Source organism: Dendropsophus ebraccatus, chromosome 2, assembly GCF_027789765.1.
Source record: "Dendropsophus ebraccatus isolate aDenEbr1 chromosome 2, aDenEbr1.pat, whole genome shotgun sequence".
Lineage (NCBI taxonomy): Eukaryota > Metazoa > Chordata > Amphibia > Anura > Hylidae > Dendropsophus > Dendropsophus ebraccatus.
The window spans coordinates 139,463,606-139,490,559 of NC_091455.1; the positions used below are offsets into that span (position 1 = coordinate 139,463,606).

The 26,954-nt window shown below is 43.7% G+C and overlaps 1 protein-coding gene across 1 annotated transcript in view; it reads left to right on the top strand.

The window, feature by feature from the left end:
* The window catches only part of VOPP1 (VOPP1 WW domain binding protein), a 103,738-nt gene extending 77,393 nt beyond the window's left edge, over positions 1-26,345 (top strand). Inside the window, exons 3-5 of the mRNA XM_069958397.1 lie at positions 20,365-20,442; positions 21,842-21,978; positions 25,757-26,345. Coding sequence (XP_069814498.1) covers positions 20,365-20,442; positions 21,842-21,978; positions 25,757-25,929 — 388 coding nt within the window. The 3' untranslated portion in view covers positions 25,930-26,345. The remainder of the gene's footprint in view (positions 1-20,364; positions 20,443-21,841; positions 21,979-25,756) is intronic.
* The last annotated feature ends 609 nt before the right edge of the window (positions 26,346-26,954 follow it).

Genomic DNA, 26,954 nt, shown 5'->3' on the forward strand with positions numbered 1-26,954 from the left:
TCTGTGTAGGTATACAGCAGTGTATTATATACTTATTACCACCCTGTATGAGTGTGTATATATCCCCATTCTGTGTAGGTATACAGCAGTGTATTATATACTTATTATCCTCCTGTATGAGTGTGTATATATCCCCATTCTGTGTAGGTATACAGCAGTGTATTATATACTTATTATCCCTCTCCTGTATGAGTGTGTATATATCTCCCCATTCTGTGTAGGTATACAGCAGTGTATTATATACTTATTATCCTCCTGTATGAGTGTATATATATCCCCATTCTGTGTAGGTATACAGCAGTGTATTATATACTTATTACCACCCTGTATGAGTGTATATATATCCCCATTCTGTGTATGTATACAGCACTGTATTATATACTTATTATACAGTCACGGTATTGTTCAGATCTGGTGTGGCTGTATGCTTTAAATGTGCATTGTCTGAAGCTGTTGCCTACCAATCCTGTGACAAGAATCGCTACAGACAATATGCAGATAGTGTAAGCAGAAAAAAAAATTCAGACACTGCATGTGGCCGAAACCACACGTCCATTTTCCCCCCAGTAGCCGGGAGGGGGGCCCCATTGGAAGGTTTGCTATGGGGCCCCGCCATCTCTAGTTACGCCCCTGGCTGATGGTCAATGACCAAATTAGCAACACCCAAAGGAGATACCCGCAGTACAAATAGAGTAACTGTATAGTACAAATGCTGGGTAATAGTAAATAGTCCCATGCAGTTCAAGGCAACTATTTTAAATAACCTGTATACAAAAAGGCCAGACTACTGCAACATAACTAAAAGGAATAATTACTTTATAAATCCATAGAAACAATCCATGAAAAATGTAGGAGAAATCATCCCAGATAATCATGGTGTACAGGGTATATGAGAGCAGCCAATTTATGCCTCCATGTAGTATTTAGACCCAATTTTAGCCCTCATATAGTTTGCAGGGTCCCTCTATGCTTTTTAAAATTGTAAAAAGCCCACCATCTATACCCTAACATAGTAGATAATCCCCCTTGTTGTTATAGAAGATAGACCTTCTCTGTGCTTCCCCATATAGTATTGAGGTCCCTCTGTAGTCAGGCCTTCTGTGCCCCAATATATTTATTGTTTTCCTCTGTTTCCATGTAGTACTAGTTAGGTCCCTCTGTGCCCTCATATAGAAGTTAGCTACCCCTCTGTGCATCTATCTAGTATTTAGACCTAGTATCCTCCATGTAGGCATCCCCTCCAGCACCATCTCATCTAGGTAATCCCCCTGGTATGTATTCCCCATGTGGCCACCCCCTTCCCCAGCAGTAATCTACCTGGTATTGCTCCTGGTGGTTAGACACCACCACCACCACTACCACTGTAAGTAGACTGTACCTCCAAATTAGGTATCCCCTTTTAAGTTAGCCAGGACATCCCATACCCCAACCCTCATACATGAAATCCTTCCTGGGAGTTAGCCCCACCCACATAGGTCTCCTCCTCTATAACTAAGGGGAAAAAAGCCATACTTACCTGCTGTGTGGTTGCAGTAATGTAGTCTTCTGATGTCAACTCTCTCCCTACTCTGTGAGCACACAAGTGACATCATCTATGTCCCACAGCCGTAAGGGAGGGAACGGCCTCTTGTGGCCACAACAGTGATTGGCAGGGTGGAGAGCCAATGCTCTCCTCTCCTTGTCAATCGCCCTGCTGCATTCAACTGTATCTTCTCCTCGCATACAAGCGTATACAGTTAAATAGTCAAACACAACATTCGGTAGCCGTGTGGGCCTCCCAGGAGCACTAAATGATGGCCAGGGGCCACCTACAGCCAATAAACATTTGTTAAGTCTGTCTGCAAAAGCAATAGCTTTTGCGGTCAGCATTAACTGGCAAAATCTTTAGTGGGCCCCCTGCCTGTGTGGGCCCGGGAGCATCCGCCCCCTCTGCCCCCACCAAATTACGCTACTGGGACTACACCATAGCTGATGGTCAGTGATCAAATAGGCAACACCCAAAGGATATATCCACACTACCAATAGAGTAAATGTATAGTACAAATGCTGGGTAATAACAATAAATAGTCCCATGCAGTTCAAGACAACTATACTAAATAATCTATATACAAAAAAGCCAGACTACTACAACATAACTAAATGGAATAATTACTTTATTAATCCATAGAAACAATACATGACAGTACATTAAAATGTGGAGAAATCAGCACCGATAATCATGGTGTACAGGGTAGATGAGAGCAGCCAATTTATACCTCCATGAAGTAGTTAGACCCTATTTTAGCCCTCATATAGTTTGCAGGGTCCCTTTATGCTCCCATATAGTAAAAAGGCCACCATCTACACCCTAACATAGATTACCCCCCCATTTGTTTCTCCATATAGAAGATAGACCCTCTCTGTGCCCTCTTTTTTCATATTGAAATTCATCTTCTATGTGCATCCGTATAGTAGTTAGGCCTTCTGTGCCCTAATATAGTTATTAATTCCCTCTGTTTCCATGTAGTAGTAGTAGTTAGGGCCCTCTGTGCCCTCATATAGAAGTTAGACTCCCCTCTGTGCATCTATCTAGTATTTAGACCCCCCCCCCCCCCCCGTACAGGAAATCCCCCAGACCCCCCCCCCCCCCCCCCCCCCGAAAAAAAAACAAAAAACAAAAAAAAACAAGTAGTATCCTCCATGTAAACATCCCCTCCAGCACCATCTTGTGTAGGAAATCCCCCTGGCATGTATTCCCCATGCAGCCATCCTCTTCCCCAGCATTAATCTCCCTGGTAATCCTCTTGGTGGGTACCCCCACCACAACTATGATTAGACTGTACCTCCGAATTAGGTACCCCCTTTTCAGTTAACCAGTACATCCCATACCCCAACCCCATAGATAACATCCTTCCCAAGAGTTAGCGCCACCCACCCACATAAGTCTCCTCCTCTATAACTAAGGGAAAAAAAGCCATACTTACCTGCCGTGCGGTTGCAGTACTGTAGTCGTCTGATGTCAACTCTCTCCCTGCTCTGTGAGCGCACGACTGACATTACTCATGTTCCACAGCTCTAAGGGAGGGAACGGCCTCTAGTGGCCACAACAGTGATTGGCAGGGTGGAGAGCCAATGCTTTCCTCGCCTTGTCAATCACCCTGCTGCGTTCAACTGTATGTTCTTCTCGCATACAAGCGCATACAGCTAAATGGGCAGACACAACATTCGGTAGCCGCAAGGCCCCCCATGAGCACTGGTTGACAGATTATATTTACATTCAGGGTATAAACCCACACACCGTATACGCAGCAAATACGCAGCAGATGTGATGGTGAAGATTTGATGCTGTGTTCAGCTATTTAGATTTAATCTGCTGCGTATTTGCTGCGTATTTGCTGCGTATCGCAGTATTAAATACGCTGCATATACAGTGTGTGGGTTTATACCCTCATAGTCACTGGCTTTATAGGCATTTCCTGCAATACAGCATCCGGATGGTTTTCTTGTTTAACTCCTAATCAGACACCAAGACTTGTGTTAGCAGATCTACATATTAGAAATGTAGAAATGCTGTTGTCTCAAGGCATGTGTTACTATCGTAACCTCAATGAGACATTAAATAAAAGATGACTTGCACACATTTCGCACCCACATATAAAATATGCAGCGTTCTTTACCTCTTAATGTGCAAGTCAAGTTTCTGTCACAAGTTCTTAATAATTTATCTCGCTTTTATCCTTGGAATTCCTCCCAGAGCTCAGTTATTTGCATTGCCATTAACAACCATTTTTGTACATTACAGGAAGACTTTGTATTTAAAATTCCCAGGCCGATCGCACTTGTTCATATTTGATTAACCTCCAACCTAACAAGCAGAGATGTGCAGTGTGTCATTTTCCCTATAAAACATTTATACATCAAGAATTAAAGGCATACTGCCAATACAAGATATTCTTTCATTGGATCATTCTGATGATGGCTTTGTTGTATCTGAGATCCTCACCTATAGGTGGTCACCTTCTGTAGCTGTGAAAAAAAAGAATTCTCTCTTTCTCCCCCTCCCCAAACACTTGAATGTTCTGTCAGATAGTGGCTTATCTTTCAGGCCCCCTTCACACGTCCGGAAAAACCATCCGGATTTCCCACCAGGAAATCCGGACGGATTTCCGGACCCATAGACTTTAATTGGTCACGGACACCCTTCCGGATTTCTCCGGAAGGGTTTCCGTTCCGGAAAATATATCCGGAAAAAATAGGACATGTCCTATTTTTGTCCGGAATTCCGGCCCGGACGTCCCCATAGAAGTCTATGGGAGCGCCGGAATCACGGGCACTTTCCTGATGTACATCAGGAAAGTGCCCGTGATCCCGGATGATTGAGAGCCCGCCAGTACTTCTGCAGCCTGTGGCCATCCAGGTTGCAGAAGTACAACTCTCATCATGCCCCTGTTGGCAGGCCATGATGGGAGTTGTAGTTCTGCTGCCTGTGCCCATTCAGGTTGCAGAACTACTATTCTCATCATGCCCCTGTTGGCAGGAAATGATGGGAGTTGTAGTTCTGCTGCCTGTGGCCATTCAGGTAGCAGAACTACTATTCTCATCATGCCCCTGTTGGCAGGCAATGATGGGAGTTGTACTTCTGCAGCCTGTGGCCATCCAGGTTGCAGAAGTACAACTCTCATTATGCTCTGTTGGCAGGCCATGATGGGAGTTGTAGTTCTGCTGCCTGTGGCCGTCCAGGTTGCAGAAGTACAACTCTCATCATGCCCCTGCTGACAGGCCATGATGGGAGTTGTAGTTCTGCTGCCTGTGGACATCCAGGTTGCAGAACTACTATTTTCATCATGCCCCTGTTGGCAGGCAATGATAGGAGTTGTAGGTCTGCTGCCTGTGGCCATCCAGGTTGCATAACTACTATTCTCATCATGCCCCTGTTGGCAGGCAATGATAGGAGTTGTAGTTCTGCTGCCTGTGGCCATCCAGGTTGCAGAACTACTATTCTCATCATGCCCCTGTTGGCAGGCAATGATAGGAGTTGTAGTTCTGCTGCCTGTGGCCATCCAGGTTGCAGAACTACTATTCTCATCATGCCCCTGTTGGCAGGCCATGATGGGAGTTGTACTTCGGCAATGTGGGTGCCTGTTTTTTTTTCTCATCAGGAAATCCTGAAGGTTTTTCCTGATGGTTTCCTGATGGTAAAAACGGATTACTGTCAGGAAATCCTGATACTTTTCTGATGACTTTTGAGGTCTCTTGATCAGGATTTCCTGACAGTAAAAACTGACACGGACATGTGAATGGGGCCTCAGAGAATAAAAGGACCATAGGCAGACTTGGAAGACCCCCATAAACATTACACAACTGGCCAATCTCTCTGAAGTCACTGGGTTCAGCTGACTTTTAACTAAAGTGTATGGGGACCTTATGTCTTTATGATTTGGGCACTCATGTCCCATTGCCCACTTTACAGCGCAGCCTAGTTAGCCAGCCCTAAGCTGCCAAACTGATTAGCACCAATTCCCACTGCAATGTATTTAAAAACATCTGGTTGGTCAATTAGAATTGATAGAGCCAGATCCACTGCATCCCTTACAGAGAATGCCTCTCTTTCATGTAAAACAAGATGACTATACAGTTTTGGGGGGTTTTAGAGTTAAACACACTCAGTCAGGTTGAGTTGCAATTGTATTGAAGTTTGTGGCTACATTTTCACTACGTATTTTTATGTTCACAAGTACGGGATCCGCAGCAGATTTCATCTAAATAACTGAACACAGCATCAAATCTGCACCATCAAATCTGCTGCCGATCTGCTGCGGATCCTGTATGTGTGAAAGCACCCTAAAGGGGTTATCCCCCTCTCTTGTCTCCAGTTCAGGTGTGGTTTGCAATTAAGCTCCATTTACTTCAATAGAACTGAGTTCCAAACCCCACCCAATCTGGACACAAGAGAGGGGGAAAAGTGGCCATGTTTTTGCAGTGCTGGATAACCCCTTTAAACAACGGCCGTTGTTGCAGGTTGTTCAATGACAGTGTACAATTACATTATACTGTATCGAATCACAACTATAGTGCATACACTCTGTATACACTATGGCCGTGGTTCTCCACGACTGCATAAAATAATTGACAGGTCTATTTTGTGCCGCTGCTATTCGGCTCCTGGACATTGTTCTCTATGGCTAATTGGAGTGCGGGCACACCCAAAGGTGCCCGCATTCCAATTAAAATAAAGACATCGGCCGTTGTTTGACACATCAAACACCTGCTGTGTCATACAACAGCCGATGTTCATATAGAATGTGAACATGGCCTGTAATTGCATTACGTTAGTTTCCAATAGTAAGTAAAAGGAGAATTTAATTGCAGTATTGGAAACTGCAACACAACATATTTTGTGTTTTCACCCAAATCAGCTCTTAAAAAAAAACAAAATACAAATGGCTTAGGAAAATTGGAGGGCACCAAATTAGATATGCAAACGCACAAATGAAGTACATTAAATATATATAAATCCATATAAACACATAAATGCAATATATAAACCCAACCAAAAAAAATAAAGCAAACACAATAAAATTACAGGGTAAAAAGACCAAGCGATCAATCAAACCATTATGGCAGTGTCATTGGGACCACGCTCGGTATGCCACTATAGGTTCAGGGATCACTTTTAGTATACTAGTTTTATTTGTGTGGGCTTTGTGAGTTGTACTCTATTTATATAATGCTTATTAATAAGTTAAATTTTTAATGTTTTTTCTAACCGTGATAGAAGATTTATCATTTGCCTAGCACATGAATGGCCCCTTATGGACCCTACTGATGGGATCAATGCAAATGAAAACAGAGCCTAATGTGGTGACCTCCCCGCCGGTGAACAGGAACGGCAGGCCAATCACACGTTAGCTGATGTAGTGGTTGGCCAAGGTATAGCTCTGCCCGTTGGTAATTTGTCGTGACGCCAGTGCTGGTTGGGCACACAGGTATGGTGGCACACCTGCTTTTATTTTAGTAGGCTGGCTACACCTTTTTCCCCCGGTGTGTACAGAGACTAAGGCAAAAAGACCTCACACTTCCTCTACCCATGTGACTTCCTTTGTACAGCATGTGTAAACTGTGCTGAGAGTGGGCGAGGAGTGCATGTTTAAGAAGTAAAGAGAAAGATAATAGGTTAGAAAAGGAAAGAACTCTGATTGGTGTACAGATCCATGTGGTGCATTGAACAAAACAATAACTCTTTCGTTCCTACAGCTGTGCAATATCTGTACATATATAATAGCAACGACATCTAGTGGCGAAATTCTGGTACTGCTACATCACCACTTACACTTACAAGTACAGGCTTTTGCAAAGGGTGTAACCAATAGCAACATCCATGGTGGGACACAATACTTAGAGGTAACAAAAGTCTAAAAAGTGAATAAAGCTGTACCCTAGTAAGTAGTGTACAGAAATGTGGACTCTAAATACTCCATAGGTAAATACTGGCAATGCAACTAATGTTTATACAGGTTTCACTCTAGTTTTAGTCATCTCTTTACATGTCTTATTACGTACTTGTATTCCCAGTGAAATAACAATGTTGGGACATCCTGAAGGCAGGGGCAGGGGGGAATTAAAAAACAAGCTTAACTCACCTCTCCCTATGCCTTTCTAGTGTTGGATTGCCGCTCTGGGACCCCTGCCTCCAGGTCTTCTCACAGCCAGCGTCACAACCCGGTTGGTTGACTGCCTGCTCAGCCAATCAGTGACTGGGGCGGGACACCACTGCAGTCACTGATTGAGTGAGGGGACAATCCATTGGCCGGGAAGGTATTTTCCCCCTTGTCGTGACATCATCAGAACTTGGGGGGAAAATGCCTTCTGTCAGGTGTCCTGGAGCTGGTGTAGTGGCGCAGAAGAGGTAAATAAGCGTTCTGAACTAACTTTCCTCTTCCCCTGCTGGCTGCCAAAAGATAAAAATGGCCAGACTTCTCCTTTAATGGGCTTTCTCCTTGTGAGTAGGGTTTCAGACTGTAGAAGGAAATTGGTTGTCAATTTGTTCATACATTTCCAGGCAGAATAACAGAGGTCAGACACAACTGTTGTTTCATAATTGTTCTTTCTTTCTTTTTCATGGTAAATATGTTGTGCCTTAGCCAAAAAAAAAGAAAAAAAAAATATCTATAAAAAGAACACAGGGAACGGGATGGAAGTGCAGTTTTTCAAATTTAGGCATTTATTGTGATTTTCTCTGGAATTATTAGTTTATTAGTTATTAAATTGAAGCATTAGGTTAATATGTTATTCCTATATGGTGGTTCATTTAACCTAAGGTGGTTGTTCTGTTATACATACATTACCCATACTACTGAGGAGAAACAGATTGTGTGAGAAAAAAGGTGTATGCAGCAAAAATGTGTAGAAAGCCATTTGTGCTTCTGTTTCATTCATGTATATTCATGGAGCGACAGATTATTTATTGCCTTCTGTATTATGGGTGAAAACAGTGAGACCAAATGAAGCCGAGTAGATGAAAGAAACAATAAAATGTGCTAGTAGCAGGATTTTATTAACCTGTTTTACAGGTTTGCCTGTTTAATGGGTTATTTATGACTTATTCACCAGAAACGTGTTACTTATTTGTTGACATGAGCAAATCTGGAGCACGCTTGGGTCTATCCGAACCCGAACATGCAGAATTTTATTAACCGTGGCTGCAGAAATTCGATGCAGCCCTAAGGAGTCATGGAAAACATGGATAAAACCTACCGCTGTATCCATGTTTTCTAGGACTCCCTGATGAACTCCCTAATGAAATGCCGAACGATCAGGCTTCATTTGCATGCTCGATTTGTGCTCATCTCTATTGCCTAATCATTTTTTATATACGATCTGACATATGGGGGGACATTTACGAAGCTCTCGCCCGAGGCATACGCCAGGGAGAAGGCGCAAATAACGGATGAGCAGGGGCTCGGGGGGGGGGGGGGGGGGGTGCGGGGAGATTTGCAGTGTCATGCGTAAAGCAAGATCCAAATCTACACCTGAGGATTTGGTACATTTGGCGCAGCGTCGGGCACCTGGCCGGTTAGATTCACTAAGAGGTGTGCGCCTCTTAGTGAATCTGGCTGTGGAAAAGTGGGCGGGGACTAATTTAAAACGAATACTCTGGTGTTTATAAATCCCCCCCATGGAGTTTAAATAGGTATTCCTGATATATTTTTAATCCCTCAACCCATTAAGGACCAAGGGCGTAACTGTTTGCTAAAGGACGTACATTACTTCCTGGGATGAGCGCGGATTGTGGCAGTTAACACTATAAGTGCTGCATTCAGGCCGATCGCAGTACCTATAGTGTGGAATAGATGGAGAATCTTCCCTCTATTCCCATCAGGGCCGTGCAGAAGTGATCGCATGGCCCGATGGTTGCTATGGCATCAGGAGGCGTCCTCATGGCACTATCTGGACCAGTCCTGAAGGGGTTAAAGACCGAGCCAATTTTCATTTTTGTGCTTTTTTTCTCCTCCTTGTACCTAAAAGGCCAGTAGTGCTTGCATTTGTACCTACATGAGCCCTTATTTTTTTGCAACACCAATTATACTTTGCAATGACAGACTTAATTTTTCCATAAAATATGTTGCAAAACCAGTAAAAAATTATTTGTGCAGTGAAATTAGAAAAAAAAGTGTGTGTGTGTTTTTTTTTACATGTTTATGCTGTTCGCCCTATGGTAAAACTCACATGTTATCTAAATTCCTCAAGTCAATACAATTACAATGATAGTTAACATGTATAACTTTTTGCGCTATTAGGGTACAAACCCACTTGACGTATTTGCTGCGTGAATCAGTCTTAAAAATAAGCAGGCAAAACGCAGGTTGGCTTTATACAATTGTTCTGCGTTAAAATACGCAATTGCGTATTTTTGAAGCGTGAAGCTTGTTGTTAGCAAAGCATCAGTTGTTAACAACCTGTGTGAAAAACGCATGTAGCTTCATGCTTCAAAAATACGCAATTGCGTATTTTAACACAGAACAATTGTATAAAGCCAACCTGCGTTTTGCCTGCTTATTTTTAAGACTGATTCACGCAGCAAATACGTCAAGTGGGTTTGTACCCTTATCTGTACTTTGTATCGGTACCTTTTGTAAATATTTTATCCTTACTTACATCTCAAGGCAAAGAGACCTTATCATAATATCACAGTATATTACATCAAAATTACTTATTCCTTCCCTCATCCCTCCCCCCCCCAACAAAAAAAAAAAAGGCAAAATCCAAACCACAAACGTTTATACATTAACCCCTTAACGACATCGGGCGTACCCATACGCCCCCGTTGCCTGGGCTTTAACGCAAACGGGCGTATGGGTACGCCCGATGTTTCCCCGATCGCTGCGTGTTCACACACAGCGGTCGGGGAAGATGGCCTGCTATAAATCATAGCAGGCCATCATAGCTTCACGGCACGGGGGGTGGTTAACACCCCCCGTGCTTACGATCGCCCCTATAGGCTGATCAATTAAGATCAGCCAATAGCGGCGATCGGAACCTTTCCGGGTCATCGGTGACCCGATGACCCGGAAAAAAATGGCGGTCGGTGCTGTCCGAGAACGGCACCGACCGCCATTACTGTAAAAAGCAATGGTGATCGCCGTGCCACCGGCCCGATCGCCGTGAACGGCCGGCCGGCCGTTCACGGCGATCGGGCCGGTGGCACGGCGATCAGAGTCCCACAATATAGTAAATACCTGCCCTGGACCCCTCAGCTAGGTAGCCGAGGGGTCCAGAGCAGGTATTTGTACATTACTCACCTGTCCCGGGCTCCTGATCGGCGTCTTCCGGGTTCGCGGCGTCCTCCGTCATTCCGTTCGGTCTTCGGGTCTTTCCGGCGGTCCCCGTCGTCTTCTTTCGGCTATTTTCGGCTCCAGCCTCGTCATTTTCCGGATTTTGCGCTCTGCTGCCCCCTAGCGGCTGATATGTGTAATACACGTATCAGCCACTATAGGGATATTCAGAATGTAGAAAAAGGTTTTTTTTTTTTCCAAATTTTTTTTTTTCTATTTTCCGCACCCTATCGCCGCTGAGTGTTGATCAGCATCGCACGAAAGTGCGCTGCTAATCAGCAACTCCTCCTTTTTGGCGTAGGGTGTTTTTTTTCTATATCCTACTGCCACGTTCTGCTTATAAGTGCCGCACATAAGTGCGGCATTTATCAGCAACTCCTTTGTTGGCGTAGGTTTTTTTTTTTATACTTACTGTAAAAAAACACGTAAAAAACACTACATTACACCACACTACATTGAATAAAGTTTGACACTACACCACTACATACCCCATATACCAATCCCCGTATAAAGATGGCCCCCAGGGTGTTTTCGGCGTCAGAGGGATACGTTATTATTGCCTCTGACACCGAAACAGCCAGTGAGGATGAATGGGGGGATCCTTCTTTCCTCCATTCATCCTCATCATCCAGTGACGTGTCTGGGAGTAGCGTAGCGTACGCTGCCCCCCAGACACGTCTTTTCCGCCAGTACCGTCCCAATAAGAGATGACGGTATGGAGTGAAATTCTACAAACTCTGTGAGCGTACCTCAGGGTACTCTTACAGATTTAGGGTACGTGCACACTGCGGAATGGCGAAGGATAACCCTTTGTGCATTCCGCAGCTGGCACCCACCGGAGGACTGATGCGGGCGCATGTCTCTACCCGTGTCATAGACTCCATTCTATGCACGGGCGGAATCCGTCGTCCATCCAAAGAATGAACACGTTGGACGGAGAGCGGAATCCGCCCGTGCATAGAATGGAGTCTATGACACGTGTGGAGACGTGCGTCTGCATCAGTCCGCCGGCGGGTGCCAGCTGTGGAATGCACGAAGGGTTATCTGTCGCGATTCCGCAGTGTGCATGTACCCTTAGAGTGTATGTAGGAAGGGACACCCGAATCCAGCCCCCTCCCCCCCCCCCCCCCCCCATCCTTGGAGTTAGTGGGAAGGTCGTCCGGGAACTGATCTTCCCACTGCTGGATAAAGGTCACCACCTGTACGGGGATAACTTTTATACCAGCGCCCCCTCTTCCGGTCCCTCGCTGCCCTGTAGCTTGCGGCACGATCCGTAAATATCAGAAGTAGTAATAGCGCCCTAATATTTAGCAGCCATGGAGCGGACCCAGCGCTTCTGGATATGAAGGACCCCGTATCGCACCAGGGCAACATTTTCCAGGTGACGTCCCCCACACAGGAGAACGGGAGACCCCAGAAGAAGTGCAGAGTGTGGGGTAACAGGGGGATCAGGAAGGACGCCATTTTCCAGTGTGACACCTGTCCTGATCACCCCGGCCTCTGCATACTGGATCGCTCCAAGGCGCACCACACGTCACTGGGGTTCTACATTATCTAAATTCTGTCCCTTATTCCTATTTCAGGGGTCACGTTGGTCCGGGGATTATTCTGATCGCCATTATGGAGTCGGGAAGGAATTTTTCCCCTGTGATGAGGCTACTGTCATCTGCCTCACGAGGGGTTTTTGCCTTCCTCTGGATCAACACAGGTTGAATTTGATGGACACCTGTCATTTCCAACCTTATAAACTAATAATTGGCCTAATACCCCCAAATAAATTAATAATTGTCCCTTTTCCCCAGCTAAATAGGTATGGCCGCCATTCCCATTAGAGGATGCCATGATGCAATTACAAAGCCTCTGTGCTGCCAGGACAGTAGAAACCCCCCACAAGTGACCCCATTCTGGAAACTACACCCCATAAGGAATCTAACAAGGGGGGCAGCGGGTATATGGCCCCCTGGTGACGGCCACATTTGGGACGTGAAAATGAAAAAAATTGTATTTTTTATTTTCTCGGCACATGTTCTACGTAAGTGCCCGTCACCAGTGGGGTCCATATGCTCACTGCACCCCTTGTTAGATTCCTTATGGGGTGTAGTTTCCAGAATGGGGTCACTTGTCGGGGGTTTCTACTGTCCTGGCAGCACAGGAGCTTTGTAATTGCGACATGGCCTCCATCCTCCATTCCAGCCTCTAAATGGCGCTCTGTCCCTTTGGTGACTTGCCCATATGGCACATTATGCCCACATGTGGGGTATTTTCGTACTCAGGGGACACTACCCTACACGTTTTGTGTTCATTTTCTTTTTTAACCCCTTGTGGAAATGGAAAAAAATCAAGGCTAGACCAACATTTATTGTAATTTTTGTAAAATTTTTACTCTAAATTATTAATCTTGTCATGTTTTTTCATTTTCACAAGGGGTTAAAAGATAAAAAAAAACATTTAATGTGTAGCGCCATTTCCCCTGAGTACGGAAATACCCCACATGTGGACATAAAGCGCCGTGCGGGTGCAGGGTAAGCCTCCGAAGGGAAGAAGCGCCATTTGGTTTTTGAAGGCTGGATTTGGATGGAATGGATTTCGAGGGGCCATGTTGCATTCAAAAGGCCCCTGTGTTGCCAAGACAGTTGAAACCCCCCACAAGTGACCCCATTATGGAAACTGCACCCCTCAAGGAATGTAACAAGGGGTGTAGTGAGCATATGGACCCCACTGGTGACGGACACAAATGTGGAACAATGTGGCGTGAAAATGAAATATTACATTTTTTACACTATAATGTTGGTTTAGCCTTGAATATATCATTTTCACAAGGGGTTAAAAGAGGAGAAAAAAAACTAAATGTGTAGCGCAATTTCCCCCGAGTCCGTAAATACCCCACATGTGGACATAAAGCGCCATGCGGGTGCAGGGTAAGCCTCCGAAGGGAAGGAGCACCATTTCGTTTTTGAAGGCTGGATTTGGATGGAATGGATTTTGTGGGGCCATGTTGCATTCAAAAGGCCTCTGTGTTGCCAAGACAGTTGAAACCCCCCACAAGTGACCCCATTATGGAAACTGCACCCCTCAAGGAATGTAACAAGGGGTGTAGTGAGCATATGGACCCCACTGGTGACGGACACAAATGTGGAACAATGTGGCGTGAAAATGAAATATTACATTTTTTACACTATAATGTTGGTTTAGCCTTGAATTTATCATTTTCACAAGGGGTTAAAAGAGAAAAAAACACGCAATATGTGTAGAGCAATTTCCCCCGAGTCCGTAAATACCCCACATGTGGACATAAAGCGCCATGTGGGCGCAGGGCAAGCCTCCGAAGGGAAGGAGCGCCATTTGGATTTTGGAGGTTGGATTTGGCTAGAATGGATGATGAACGCCATGTCGCATTTACAGAGCCCTCGTGCTGCCAAAACACTGGAAACCCCCCACAAGTGACCCCATTCTGGAAACTGCACCCCTCAAGGAATCTAACAGGGGGGGAAAAGAGGATATGGACCCCTTGATGACGGGCACATTTGTGCCATGAAAGTGAAAAAATGAAATTTTTCCCTTTCACGTCACATTGTTCCACATTTGTGCCCGTCACCAGTGGGGTCCATATGCTCACTGCCCCCCTTGTTAGATTCCTTGAGGGGTGTAGTTTCCAGAATGGAATCACTTGTGGGGGGTTTCCAGTGTCTTGGCAGCACGAGGGCTCTGTAAATGCGACATGGCCCTTGAAATCCTTTTCAGTGAAATTCAGCTTCCAAAAGCCAATTGGCGCTCCTTCCCTTTGGAGGCTCGTCCTGCGCCCCCTTGGCACTTTATCGCCACATGTGGGGTATTTCTGTACTCGGGAGAAACTGCGCTACACATTTTTTGTCTTTTTTTGCCTCTTATCCCTTTAAGAAAATGAAAAATTGAAGGCTAGAACAACGTTTTAGTGTAAAAAATAAATTTTTCTTTTTTCACGCCATATTGTTTGGAAAATCTGTGAAGCACCTGTGGGGTCCAGATGCTCACCGCACCCCTTGTTACATTCCTTGAGGGGTGTAGTTTTCTAAATGGTGTCCCTTTAGGGGTGTTTTTTAGGTTTTGACACCCCAGAGCCTCTGCCAACCTGAAGTGGTACAGTCAAAAATGACCAAATATAACGGAGGCGTTGAAATTCACTAGGCGCTCCCTTATATCTGAGGCTTGTGGTTGCGTCAAATAGCGCAATAGGGCCACATATGGGGTATTTCTATAAACTGCAGAAACGGGGCAATAATTATTGGGGTGCATTTCTCTGGTAATAGGTTTATAATTATGAAAAATATTGGATTACAATAAAATCTCTGCACAGAAAATTAAAATTTTCAAATTCCTTACACACTTAGCTTTTATTTCTGTGACTCCCCTAAAGGGTTAAAACACTTTCTGGATGTGCTTTTGCAGAGTTTGGGGGGTGCAGTTTCTGAAATGGGGTGCTTTGTGGGGCTTTCTAACATACAGGACCCTCAAATACACTTTAAACCTGAACAGGTCCCTAAAAATATCTGATTTTGAAATTTTACTGAAAATTTGGAAATTTGCTGCTAATGTTTTAAGCTCCCTATTGTGTAAAAAAAATGAAAAATAGTTTAATAAATGCCGCCAACATAAAATAGACATGTTGCTAATGCTATTTAATATATAATTTATGTGGTATAACCACTTTCTGTATACGCAAAAAAGTTTCAAAGTTGGAAAAATGCATTTTTTCACATTTTTTCACATTATTTGGGTTTTTTTCATAAAGATTTGTTATGAGTATCGACTCCAATTTACCAGAAATGTAAAGTACAATATGTCACGAGAAAACAATCTCAGAATCAGCCGGATAGGTAAAAGCATCCCGAAGGTATTAATGACTAAAGTGACACTGGTCATATTCATAAAATTTGTCTCTGTCATTAAGGCCATTTCAGGCTCTGTCCTTAAGGGGTTAAGTATCTTCCATCTTTCTTCCTAAACATTGTCCTCTCCGATTCCCTCTCTGCCATTTATTCCTGTTACAAAAACGTTCGGTTGGTCTTTTATTAGTCTACTCCTATACACAATTACCATAACACTTTACTACCGGAGACCGTTTCGGAGGCCCCCCAGTATTTCCCACTAGTTATTTACCCATGATGTAACCTAAACAGCCCCAGAAGAATAACAGAAGAAGCACAGAAGAGAAAAACCCTCCTCTAATGAGAACATCCTATCCCCATGAGTTGGGCCGGAGGACGGAAGGACACGGACCCACAGGGTAGTAAGGCCGAGCCAGGTCACCACTCTTCCGCCAGGTACCCTTAGTCGCTTGAAATATCCATTGTAGAAGCTATTAAACTAAAAAACAACAGATACATATGCACATATATAAGGGATCTTTCACTCCAAGGCAGAAGTACAGATATAATGAACCACTAAACCCCGTTGTTACTCCCCCTTAAATCACACTCCAGTTTGTTATAATAAACCTTAACTAATAACTATAATACTAAACTCACACACACTCAGGGGCATCACTTCAAGCCCAGATCCATATATAATGGAAATTGTACACTACACTGATTCCTCATAGGAATTAAAGGGGTACTCCGGGCTGGGGTTATCTTTAGTGTATGGCTAGAATGGGGGTGGATTTAGAGTCCGCCGGTCACTTACCTCCCTGTTTCAAGCCCCGGGTCCCGGATCTCGCTGTCCCGTTCTCCCGTACCGTTACCGCTTCCTGGTCGGAGCTGCGGCTTGAGATGTGACGTCTCAAGGCAGCACAGCCATTCAGCAGCCGAGGGGGGACCCCACAGTCGTTATTTTCGGAACAGTCGTTCCTTATGGAAACATAGTGCAGATCTCCCCCAATGTGTTTCTCTGTACAGAACCTAGGCATATGGCTTGTAGGATGGCATTGACTATATTAAATATTTTGTAGTGGTAAACCTTAGCATGCCAGCATAAAAGTCATAGGACCAAGAAACCCTGGGCAACAAAATGATTGTGTTACTGAAATATCTACATTGTGGCACATATCTGGACATGGTTTACAGTAGTAGGATCAGAGCTGTATTTTTTTACTCACTGAAGTGCTGCTCCCTCTTAACGCTGCTGCCTTAAGTACAGGAACGCGAGTGCCTAATGGCAAATACAGCCCTGGGAAAGATGTGCGTAGTAGTAGTAAATTATTTACGGCCCTAGATACTATATCATCTCATACAGTTTAATACCATGCAGACACATCCTCATGTATGAATATAGATAGATAGATAGATAGATAGATAGATAGATAGATAGATAGATTTTTTTTCCTCTTGAGCCATGTAGGTAACATATTGGGTTGCTATGTATTCAGTTCCTAGATCGCACAACATTATGCATAATTTTTGATACTAACTGTATTATAAATGACCAATTGTATTAACAATTTAGCTACTAGATGCAATTGAATCCTTCTTTTTTAGGTTTTACGCCTGTGAGACTTGTTACCTTGGTAACCCCAGATGTAAGGCTTATAACAGTTTTTCGGAATCACAGCAATAAAAGGCAGACAAAGAAACAACCCAATGTGCAATACTTAAATAAGTTGTACTTATGTCTATCCTAGATTAAAATATGTTAAACTGTAAGAAATTTGATGTTTCATCTGGCGGATGCTTATATGGATGTAATTGCTGCCTATGGGGAAAAAAAGGACTGCCTAATCCTAAAGTGATATTCCATCATGTGTGGGATTTTGAGTTTTCTCTTCGGTTTTGTGGGATGTCTCATCATCTGAGGAGACTTCCAGCTGATTTGTCTTGGGAACCTGCAATCAATGCGGCATAGAGAGAGAATGTAATATTACAGGGCTTCTATTAAATCAATGCCTGTATAATACAAGAGTACCAATCAAGATCTTAGGGCACATAGACAGGAGTGGTCCTGTAACAGCTTCCCAAATATGGCCTGATTACTATTTTTTTTTTTTTACAGATTAATTGGGCATGATAAAAGGAATTATATTATGCAACCCTTTCCATACAGAGGGCATTGGAAGCTTGTTAACTTGTTAAAAGATAAAGTTTTTCGCTCCAGTGTTGCCATTATAGCCAGCTCCAGTGTTGACATATAAGTGATTGCAACAGTGCACCCATAAGGGTGACCCCTACAGTGCTCCTATAACAACAGTAAACATTGAACTTTCTAACATCATTAGTCTGGGATTCTTTAAAGACTGAGTGTAACTTACCCTCCATTCTTCTCCCGGTCTTCAGCCAATCAGCGTCTCACACTGCACACTACACAATCAACGGCTGTAGCAATGTCCTAGCTGAGCCACTGATGACAGATTTGAAGAGCCAGAGCCTGGAATACTTCAAGCTCGGTGTGCCGGGCTCTGGGGAAGAGAGAAGACGTCGAAGTATGGACACTCCCCCCTCCCTCCCCCCACATTGCATCCATCCCAGCAAGGAAGGGGTGCACTTAAGCCCCTTTCTTGCTGGTTTGGGTACAGTGTGAGATCGGTCTGGCCCCCAGGGGGTTAAGTGTGGATGCAATGCATCCTCACTTAAACCCTTGGGGGCCACGTTGTTTCGTACGGCACCCAAAGAGTTAAGTGTGAATGTGATACATCCTCACTTAACCTCTTGTGTGCCAGATTGTAAGCAGCATCTGGCAAGATGCTGCATACTGTAAGGCACAGAACACCTGTCAAATTGATGGGTGGTCTGCTCCTGCCTTTTATTTGTCTCCCCTTTTGTTTCTCAAATATCGGTATCCAGAGGATTGCGTCGGATTTGGTGGACTAATCAGTGGATAATTGTCCCGTATAATAGGGCTAGTCGATGACCAGCATTTTTAAATTTAGTTTACCATTTGATAGATAGTATCCAGTACTAAGTCAGGGCTTAGTGTTAGTAGGTATAAAATGGCTAAAACTAACCCCCACATTATTACCCCAGAACCCACCACACCAGGGGTACTGGGAAGAGCTGGGTACCAGTAGTTCAAAATTGGCGCTCCTCAACTGGGCTGGTATTATTAGGCTGGGGAGGGCCAAAATAAATGGCCCTTCCCATCCTGGTACTGCTAGGCTGCTGCTGTTTGGTCTGTTATGAAAATAGTTTGCAGTTTGGTTTGGTTATGAAAATAGGGGGAAACCTTTGCGCTTTAAAATGTTTTGTAATAATTTTTAAAAAGCTGGCGTAAATCATGGTAAATCAATCAGGCACAGGAGGAGGCAATGCTTCCTCCCTGCTTTGCCACACCCCTCTTTCCTACCATCCAGCAAGTGGGGGATACGGCTGGCGTATGACGGAAAAGTGTCAAAATGCCAACCCGAAAAACTTCAATAACACGCAACACATTATTCACATCAAAGATTGGTTAGTACAAAAAGTTGCAACTTTTTCAAATTTGCTTGATAGAAAGGCAGGGGGGAAAGCAAGGCGTGGAGGTGGTGTGGCCCCTTCTTACACCCAATTTACAATGATTTATGCCATAAATCATGTTGAGGATCTATGCCAGCTCAGTTGCTGCAGCCTCAGATTTGCCAAATGTGTGTGCCTCTCAATAAATCTGCCATGGGACATTGGGGTAAGGGGGAGTTTTTTGAACCATTGTAACTTGAAACCATACTGACACAAAACAACAGATGCAATATGCGTTCCAATGGAGGGACAATTCGATTAATCAGATTCGCAATTTCACTGGTATAATCTGTGTAGTACTGAAGTGCATGCACTGATTGGCTGTCTAGTGGCGCATCTCTACAGTAAAGTACAACACCACATGTTCTGTACTACTGTTTATCTGTGCTGTGCTGTGACCAGCTGCCCCTTTGGACACCAGATAAGGGCAGCACCATTTATGTTTATGGTACATTGAAGAAACTTTGGACTTTAGTATATTAAGTGATTTATAGCTTCCAGCAGCTCTTTCTGACTTTTATATGCAGAACCTGTCATATTAGCTATCTGCTTATTTTTCTTCAATCCTCATTTTTTTCGTAAAGTTTTCCATAGACAAACCCAATCGTGCTCAAGGTTTGCTCTCCTCTAGTTACACTATTAGGGCCGGTTCACACTGAGCAAACACGGTGCAATTCCGCGGCGGAGAGCTCCCGCCGTGCTCAGTGTGCTGCTTTGAGCGAATGGGAGAGCGGAGAGCGGCGGCAGCGGACAGGCGCGCGCTTGCCCATTCGCTCAAAGCAGCACACTGAGCACGGCGCTCTCCGCCGCGGAATTGCGCCGTGTTTGCTCAGTGTGAACCGGGCCTTACTGGTTCCATGATGACCATCGTAAGTTGAAAATATCATATCTTGAGACCAAAACTCTATGGAAAACTCTATAAGAAAATAAGAAAAAAATTAAGAAAAATTAAATGCAAAGCATTTGGGTTCGGACCCCTATATAAAAAAAGTGTCATGACTGCTATTTTTTGTGCAGACAGTTTTATCTCTCCACTGTCTTTCTATCCTAGGCATGCGTATCTTATGACTTCAGCACGATGCCAACTCTCTATATTAGTTCAATATCTGTTATTACATTGTCTTGCTGACAACATGTTATGTTATTATTTGTAGATGTCGAGCATATGAGGACTGCTGTGGATCAAGATGCTGTGTACGGGCACTTTCCATCCAGAGGCTGTGGTATTTCTGGTAGGTTACATTATGCCTTGAAGTACTACCGATGGACATAGATCAGTGATTATAAGCAGATAATGTTCATACAGCTAAGGCTTTATTCACATTTCATGTCTACTTCAAGTTAGGCTATGTTCACATCACGTTTTCAGCCCCACAACGGGCTACACGTCGGGAATCAATAAAAAAGGGAAGCTGATGTGCAGCATGGCGTGCGGCCAACGGCCCCATTGATTTGAATGGGCAGGACGGAGTCATTTTGTGACTATGTTCTGTGCATTTGCCGGACGTATACTGCACTGGAGTTTCCCTTTTAGCTGAAGCACCTTGGAGTTGCTAAATTAAATGGACTCTGTCACCTCCAACCCACCCTCCCTAAAACCCTAAAGTCATCTGTAAGTAGGGTAAAGGATGCCAATTCCAAATCTGTAATTTGTAGCTGTTATATGTCACCGTTGTAAGCCTACAACTTGGCATATTGATGCATAGAAAGGACTACTTAGCTCTAGAATATAATGGAGAGGACTACTTAGACTCCTTCATTTGTGGGCTTACAGCATAGGAAAGCAAGAACATAGAAAGATAAAAATTTTCAGATATAGAATCAGTGTTGTGTAATCTACTATAATATACTGGTGTTTTGGAGGTGACAGAGTCTCTTAAATGACTTACATACATGTTCATAGTATGTAAATACTAGAGATGAGCGAACCTCGAGCATGCTCGAGTCGATGTGAGCCCGAACCTTCGGCATTTGATTAGCGGTGGCTGCTGAAGTTGGATAAAGCCCTAGGGCTATGTGGAAAACATGGATATAGTCATTAGCTGTATCCATGTTTTCCAGACAACCTTAGAGCTTTATCCATGTTCTGCAGCCCCAGCTAATCAAATACCGAACGTTCGGGTTCGGATGGACTCGAACCCGAACCCGGTTCGCTCATCTCTAGTAAGTACCTATCATTAGTAATCCCAGTGTACATCACATAAGGCTTACTTGTATGTAAGGGACTAATGCAGTATCATTCTAATCTTATATGGCTCTCTGTGATAAATAACCATATGGTGTACCTAACCTCACAATGGCAGTGGTTATAGATATAGACAGGTGACTGTTTCTTTTCCTGAGAAAGGTACACAGAGCAAGAACACGCAAGTGAGGTAGACTGCCCTTGCCTGCATTAGTGTGTTCCCATCATGCCTGTATACCTCTCTCATCTGGTGCCCCCTTAGGTGCCATTTCTTCTTCCTTCTTATTGTTGGCAGTGGCAAAGAAGAAGGAACGTCCCTCCACTTCTGCCAATTTGCTCACTGGAGAGGAGGGACGTTCCTTGCTCCCACTCTTCCCTGTAGCAACTGGAAATTCCTAAGGTCATGCTTCTATTAGACAATAACATATTCTGGTCTCATTTTCTAGGTTTCTACTGATGATGGGAGTTCTGTTCTGTTGCGGAGCAGGGTTCTTCATTAGAAGACGAATGTATCCACCATTGCTTGTTGAAGAACCAACATTTAATGTATCTTATACAAGACAAACACCGGGGCCTCCGCCAGGTCTGATCAACATTACACATGTTTTAAAGATATTGTGGGAAGATTACACACATACAGGAGTATGCATTTGTGGAATTACACAAGTTGTCTGCAGTAATGGTTAAGAAGATACCCTCTCACTGCTGCTACAAAACATACAAAATCTTAGATTTTCTCTAAAGGCCCTTTTACATGGGCTGATCATCATCAAGGAGCAGCGCAGCGTGATTGATCATGCATTCAGAAGGCACTGCGAATGACCCCCGATCTCGCTGATCGGTACTTGTTTGCTTACATATCAGGCCATTTAAAAGGACCTTAAGAAAGGGATTGGGGCTTTCAATGTTAACTGTGTGCAATTGATTTACAAAAGTTTTCTGCCACCTCTGATATATGGTCTGTGTGCTGACCACTTATCACAGACTGAACACTTATGTATTCATAATTCATTATGATGCAGTGTGCTACTCAATTGTTAAAAAAGCTTTCAATATGTAATGATTAGAGATGAGAGAATCACTGATCTCAACAAAGCGAAGCGCTTCATGTGATCAGAGCTCGGCTCATCAAGCCCCCAGCCTTTAAGTGATGCTCTGCTCCCTGCCACTCCTCCCAGGATGTCGGGAAAAGCTGGATACAATCCTGGGAAACTTCTCCAAGTTTCCCAGGATTGGATCCATCTCTTCCCCGGCACCTGGGGTGGCGTGGAGCAGTGCTGAAAAGCTGCAGGCTTGATGAGCCAAGCTCTGATCAAATGAAGCGCTTTCCTTTGTTGAGATCAGTAATTCGATCATCTTTAGTTATGATACAGAGAGGCCTGTTACAGATAAGTGTACAGTCTATAGGTTGTCTAAAGGCCTTATTACACAAAGTGATTATTAGCCGTATTCAGCTGATACCGACCGTTACGGTCGATAATCGTTTCGTGTAATAGAAGACAATGATCAGCCGAAATGCATGAAGTCGGTTGATTGTTGTCTTTCAACAGGCTGAAAAACCATCACTTGCTAAAGATCTGCTGCCGATGCTCCGTGTAATAGGAGCGGTGGCAGCATACCTCCGCTGTCTCCTTTGGGCTGCCCAGACAATCTGACGATCAACCGGGCAGCCCCCCGGCTCTTACCCGCTCCTCCTCGCTCGCTGTCAGTGCGTGTAATATTGCTGGCAGCGGGCGGGGGAACGAGGAGCAAGCGAGCGCTGACCTGACCCTTGCTCTCCACATTGCCCTGTGTAATAGGGGCTTAATATGTCCCTAATGCAAATAATGATTGTAATCATTATCAAAGAGCATTGTCTCCCGGTAAACATGCATAGTTAGACCGTACATCACAGACTGCACAGGGATGTATGGACGAGGCCTTATGCTTACATAACTATTACTGACACACCTGCCATCACTGATGATGCCCTCTTTTTTCAGTCATGTGCAGAGGTATGTATTTACCTCTGCAGTAATTTGAGGGGCCAGAGTTTTTTGGTTAACATTTCAGGGATAGATCTCAGCATACCCATCAACTTAGCAACTTGGGTGATAGATGTCCCTGCCAGGTAAGCACCAACAATTATTCCCCTTTGGAACTCTGTCATGTCTGACATATTGTGTCCCTATAACAAACAAATAGCTATTTTACTGCATCATTTGGCAGTAATTAAAGGGGTAGTGCGGCGTTTAACATTAATTCACAAAATAACACACATTACAAAGTTATACAACGGGGCTCTATTACATGGGGTAATGATCAGCCCAACAGGCTGTGATTACCCCCCATAAGATAGAGCTAGTGATCAGCTGACCAACAAGCATGTGCTTGTTTGTCAGCTGATCCAGCCATTCTGACCTGCTGAAAAATCATTGGCTGCCAGCAGCATGTCTTCTATTGCACGGGAAGATATGTGGCTAATGGCAGTAAAGGGCTGCAAGAACAATCTAGCAACTGATTGTGCCTTGTCTAATATGTCCCTCATGCAAATCATGACCGTTATTGGCAGACGTCCTTATCAACAGATGGCTGGCTTTTGCTATTAAATGACAGCACATTCCCATAGTGGGAGCATAGCCTAATAGTTATATTACAAATATTTTTTTTGCCAGAATACCCATTTGAAAAGGCAGTGCCACAAAAATTGTTAAGAAATCAACAGGGGTTGTGAGTAGAGATGAGCGAACCTCGGGCATGCTCGAATCCATCCGAACCCGAAATTTCGGCATTTGATTAGCCGTGGCTGCTGAACTTGGATAAAGCCCTAAGGCTATGTGGAAAACATGGATATAGTCATTGGCTGTATCCATGTTTTCCAGACAACCTTAGAGCTTTATCCAACTTCAGCAGCCCCCGCTAATCAGATGCCGATCATTCGGGTTTGGATGGACTCAAACATGAACCCGGTTTGCTCATCTCTAGGTGTGAGCATAAGAAGTTTTGCAATATACTCTTTTCCTATGTTTAAATCAATGTTATACATATGGTCATTAGGTGTCTCTCTTGACTGTGCATGTGTACAACTGCTGCAAGTCCACATTCATTAGCAGAGAATCCTGGGAGTACTCGCATTGTATGGTCAGCTCTCCTGTCCCAGCAGCAAAACCTTTGTAACCACAGTGACATTATACTGACTGAATTGTTGCATAACAAAGAGAATTGTCTCCTGGTATATATGTATAGTTGATATAACTAGCAAAAGTAAGTAATATAATTAGCCCAAGCTAATTCCCCTTAGATAAACAGGTATCTTTCCTTGCCTGAGCATGAAAAAAAGGACTGGGACTTCCTGTGTTTAATTTCTTTCTTTTTTTTTTTTGAACAGAGCAATAAACAAATAACAGCACAGAGGACGCATGGACCACAGTTTGGCATATGTATAACATTTATTTAAACATAGAAAACTTTTTGGGCTGTGTTCACACGTAGGGGGAGATTTATGAAAGGGTGTAAATATACACCTGGTGAAAACTGCCCACTGAAACCAATCACAGCTTCACTTTTGTTCTACCAGAGCTGAAAGCTGAGCTGTGATTGGTTGCTGTGGGCATTTTACACCAGGTGTATATTGACACCCTTTCATAATTCTCCCCCATAGTATTTGTATCAGTCTTTTGGTCAGTAATTTTTTAACCAAAATCAGGAGTGGAACTGACAGGGCAAAATTTATAATGGAAAGATATGCACAGTTTCTGTTTTTTTAACCCACTCCTGGTTTTGGTTAAAAAAAGAATGACCAAAAGCCTGATGGAAATACTGTATGAACATAGCCGTAAAAAATTAAGCGCGTTTACTGCGAAACTTCTAGCTATTACAACCCCTGTTTAATTTTTATTTTATTTTTTTACGACAGTTTAATTTTTTTGATTGCTGTTCACTAGTGTTGAACAAGCATGCTCGGATGCTACTCGAATAACTGACAGATGCATTCAATCAGCAAAGAGTTGCAGTTGACGTTAATGACATAGGCAAGCCAGGCCAGGGAGCATGCCAGAGGCTGCGGCTGCTGTCATTGCGGCAGAGACAGTACTCGGTACACAGCCGCATACTTCTCTGTATGTGGCCACGTGTCAGCCAATATGGCTACGCATGTCAGTGCTGGCACATGTGTCATAGGTTCACCATCACAGTCCTAGATGGACAGAACTCCCATCTTGGCACCAACCACATAAATAAAATGAAGGAGGGATTGAAGATTTTTTTTAACTCAAGGTAAACACTAAGGTTTATAAGAATAATTTTTCACGCCATACATGTTCATAGCCTGGGTGTAAATTACAACTGGGCTGTCCTCTAACTTGTGTTATTTTATATTTCAGGACCTCAGCAGCCAGGAATGCCATATTATTCTGATCCAGGGGGAAACCCAGTTACACCTTCATTTCATATGCAGCCAAACTCCCCGCAAGGAAATCCAGCATTCCCACCTCCCCCATCCTATTACAACACACCTCCACCACCTTACGAGCAAGTGGTGAAATCTTGCAAATGAAGCAATTTTGCACTTGGCAATTCTTTTCTTATATCTGACTTTTTAGAACTTCAACATTTGGAGGACTCTCTCTAGACATGACAATTGATCTCTTGGTATGAATCACTGGAAGACCAGGTCCGTTCAGAGAGGCAACATGGTTTGCTGGGATATGATTGCAGATGTGACAGTTTTTCAGAATTACAGTTTATATTACTTTCTTGGCACTAGCATGGGGTTTGATGGATACATGCGCTCCTTCATTGCTAAAAAGGCAGTTTAATTTATTTTTTTCTACACATTCCTAGTATGTAGCTCTTTCCTTGTATCTATGCTGGTGGTGTACAGTACATATCGTTGCCTAGTTTGCCTAATATTATTGAGAGTGCTAGCATATTATGCAGTATCTACAATTAAAGGCATGTTCTTCTTGGAAACTCTGTTGGGTAAGTTGTATTTTTCATTAAAATCTAAGAGCAAAAAACCTAAAAGATTACAAGTGACCAGCAGATTTGACCACAGACGATGGTCACTAAATTATTAACTGATGGACATGAAGAGGCTAATTCCCTTAAGTAGGACATATTACCTAAACTAAAACTCTTACAAAAATGTTACTTTCATTAATCTCTTATTAATGTGATTGGGAGACATCTTCAGGGTAAGGTCACACATAACTGCTGCAAACTGTGCCAGCATGCAATTGTTACTGCACCAGGCATCAGCCACTGGGTGGCTTTATTCTTAAAGGGAAACTAACAGCAGGTTAAAAATATCTAATCTGCCTTGATATTCTCATAGGGCAGGTGACGCTGCGGAAGAAGGTAGTTTTATTAGATTCATCCTTAATGCTATTTTGTTGTAACTTTGAGCTTTATTACTATGCTAATTTGGTAGTTTGGTGCACTAGGGCAGTAATACAGCCCTTGGTGCACCGATTCACTATCCTGCCCACTTCTCTTCATGAATATTTATCCAGCATTCTCCAGTGATGACCGGCCAGAGGGACGTCACTGCAGAGTGACGTCTCAATATTCATGAGGAAG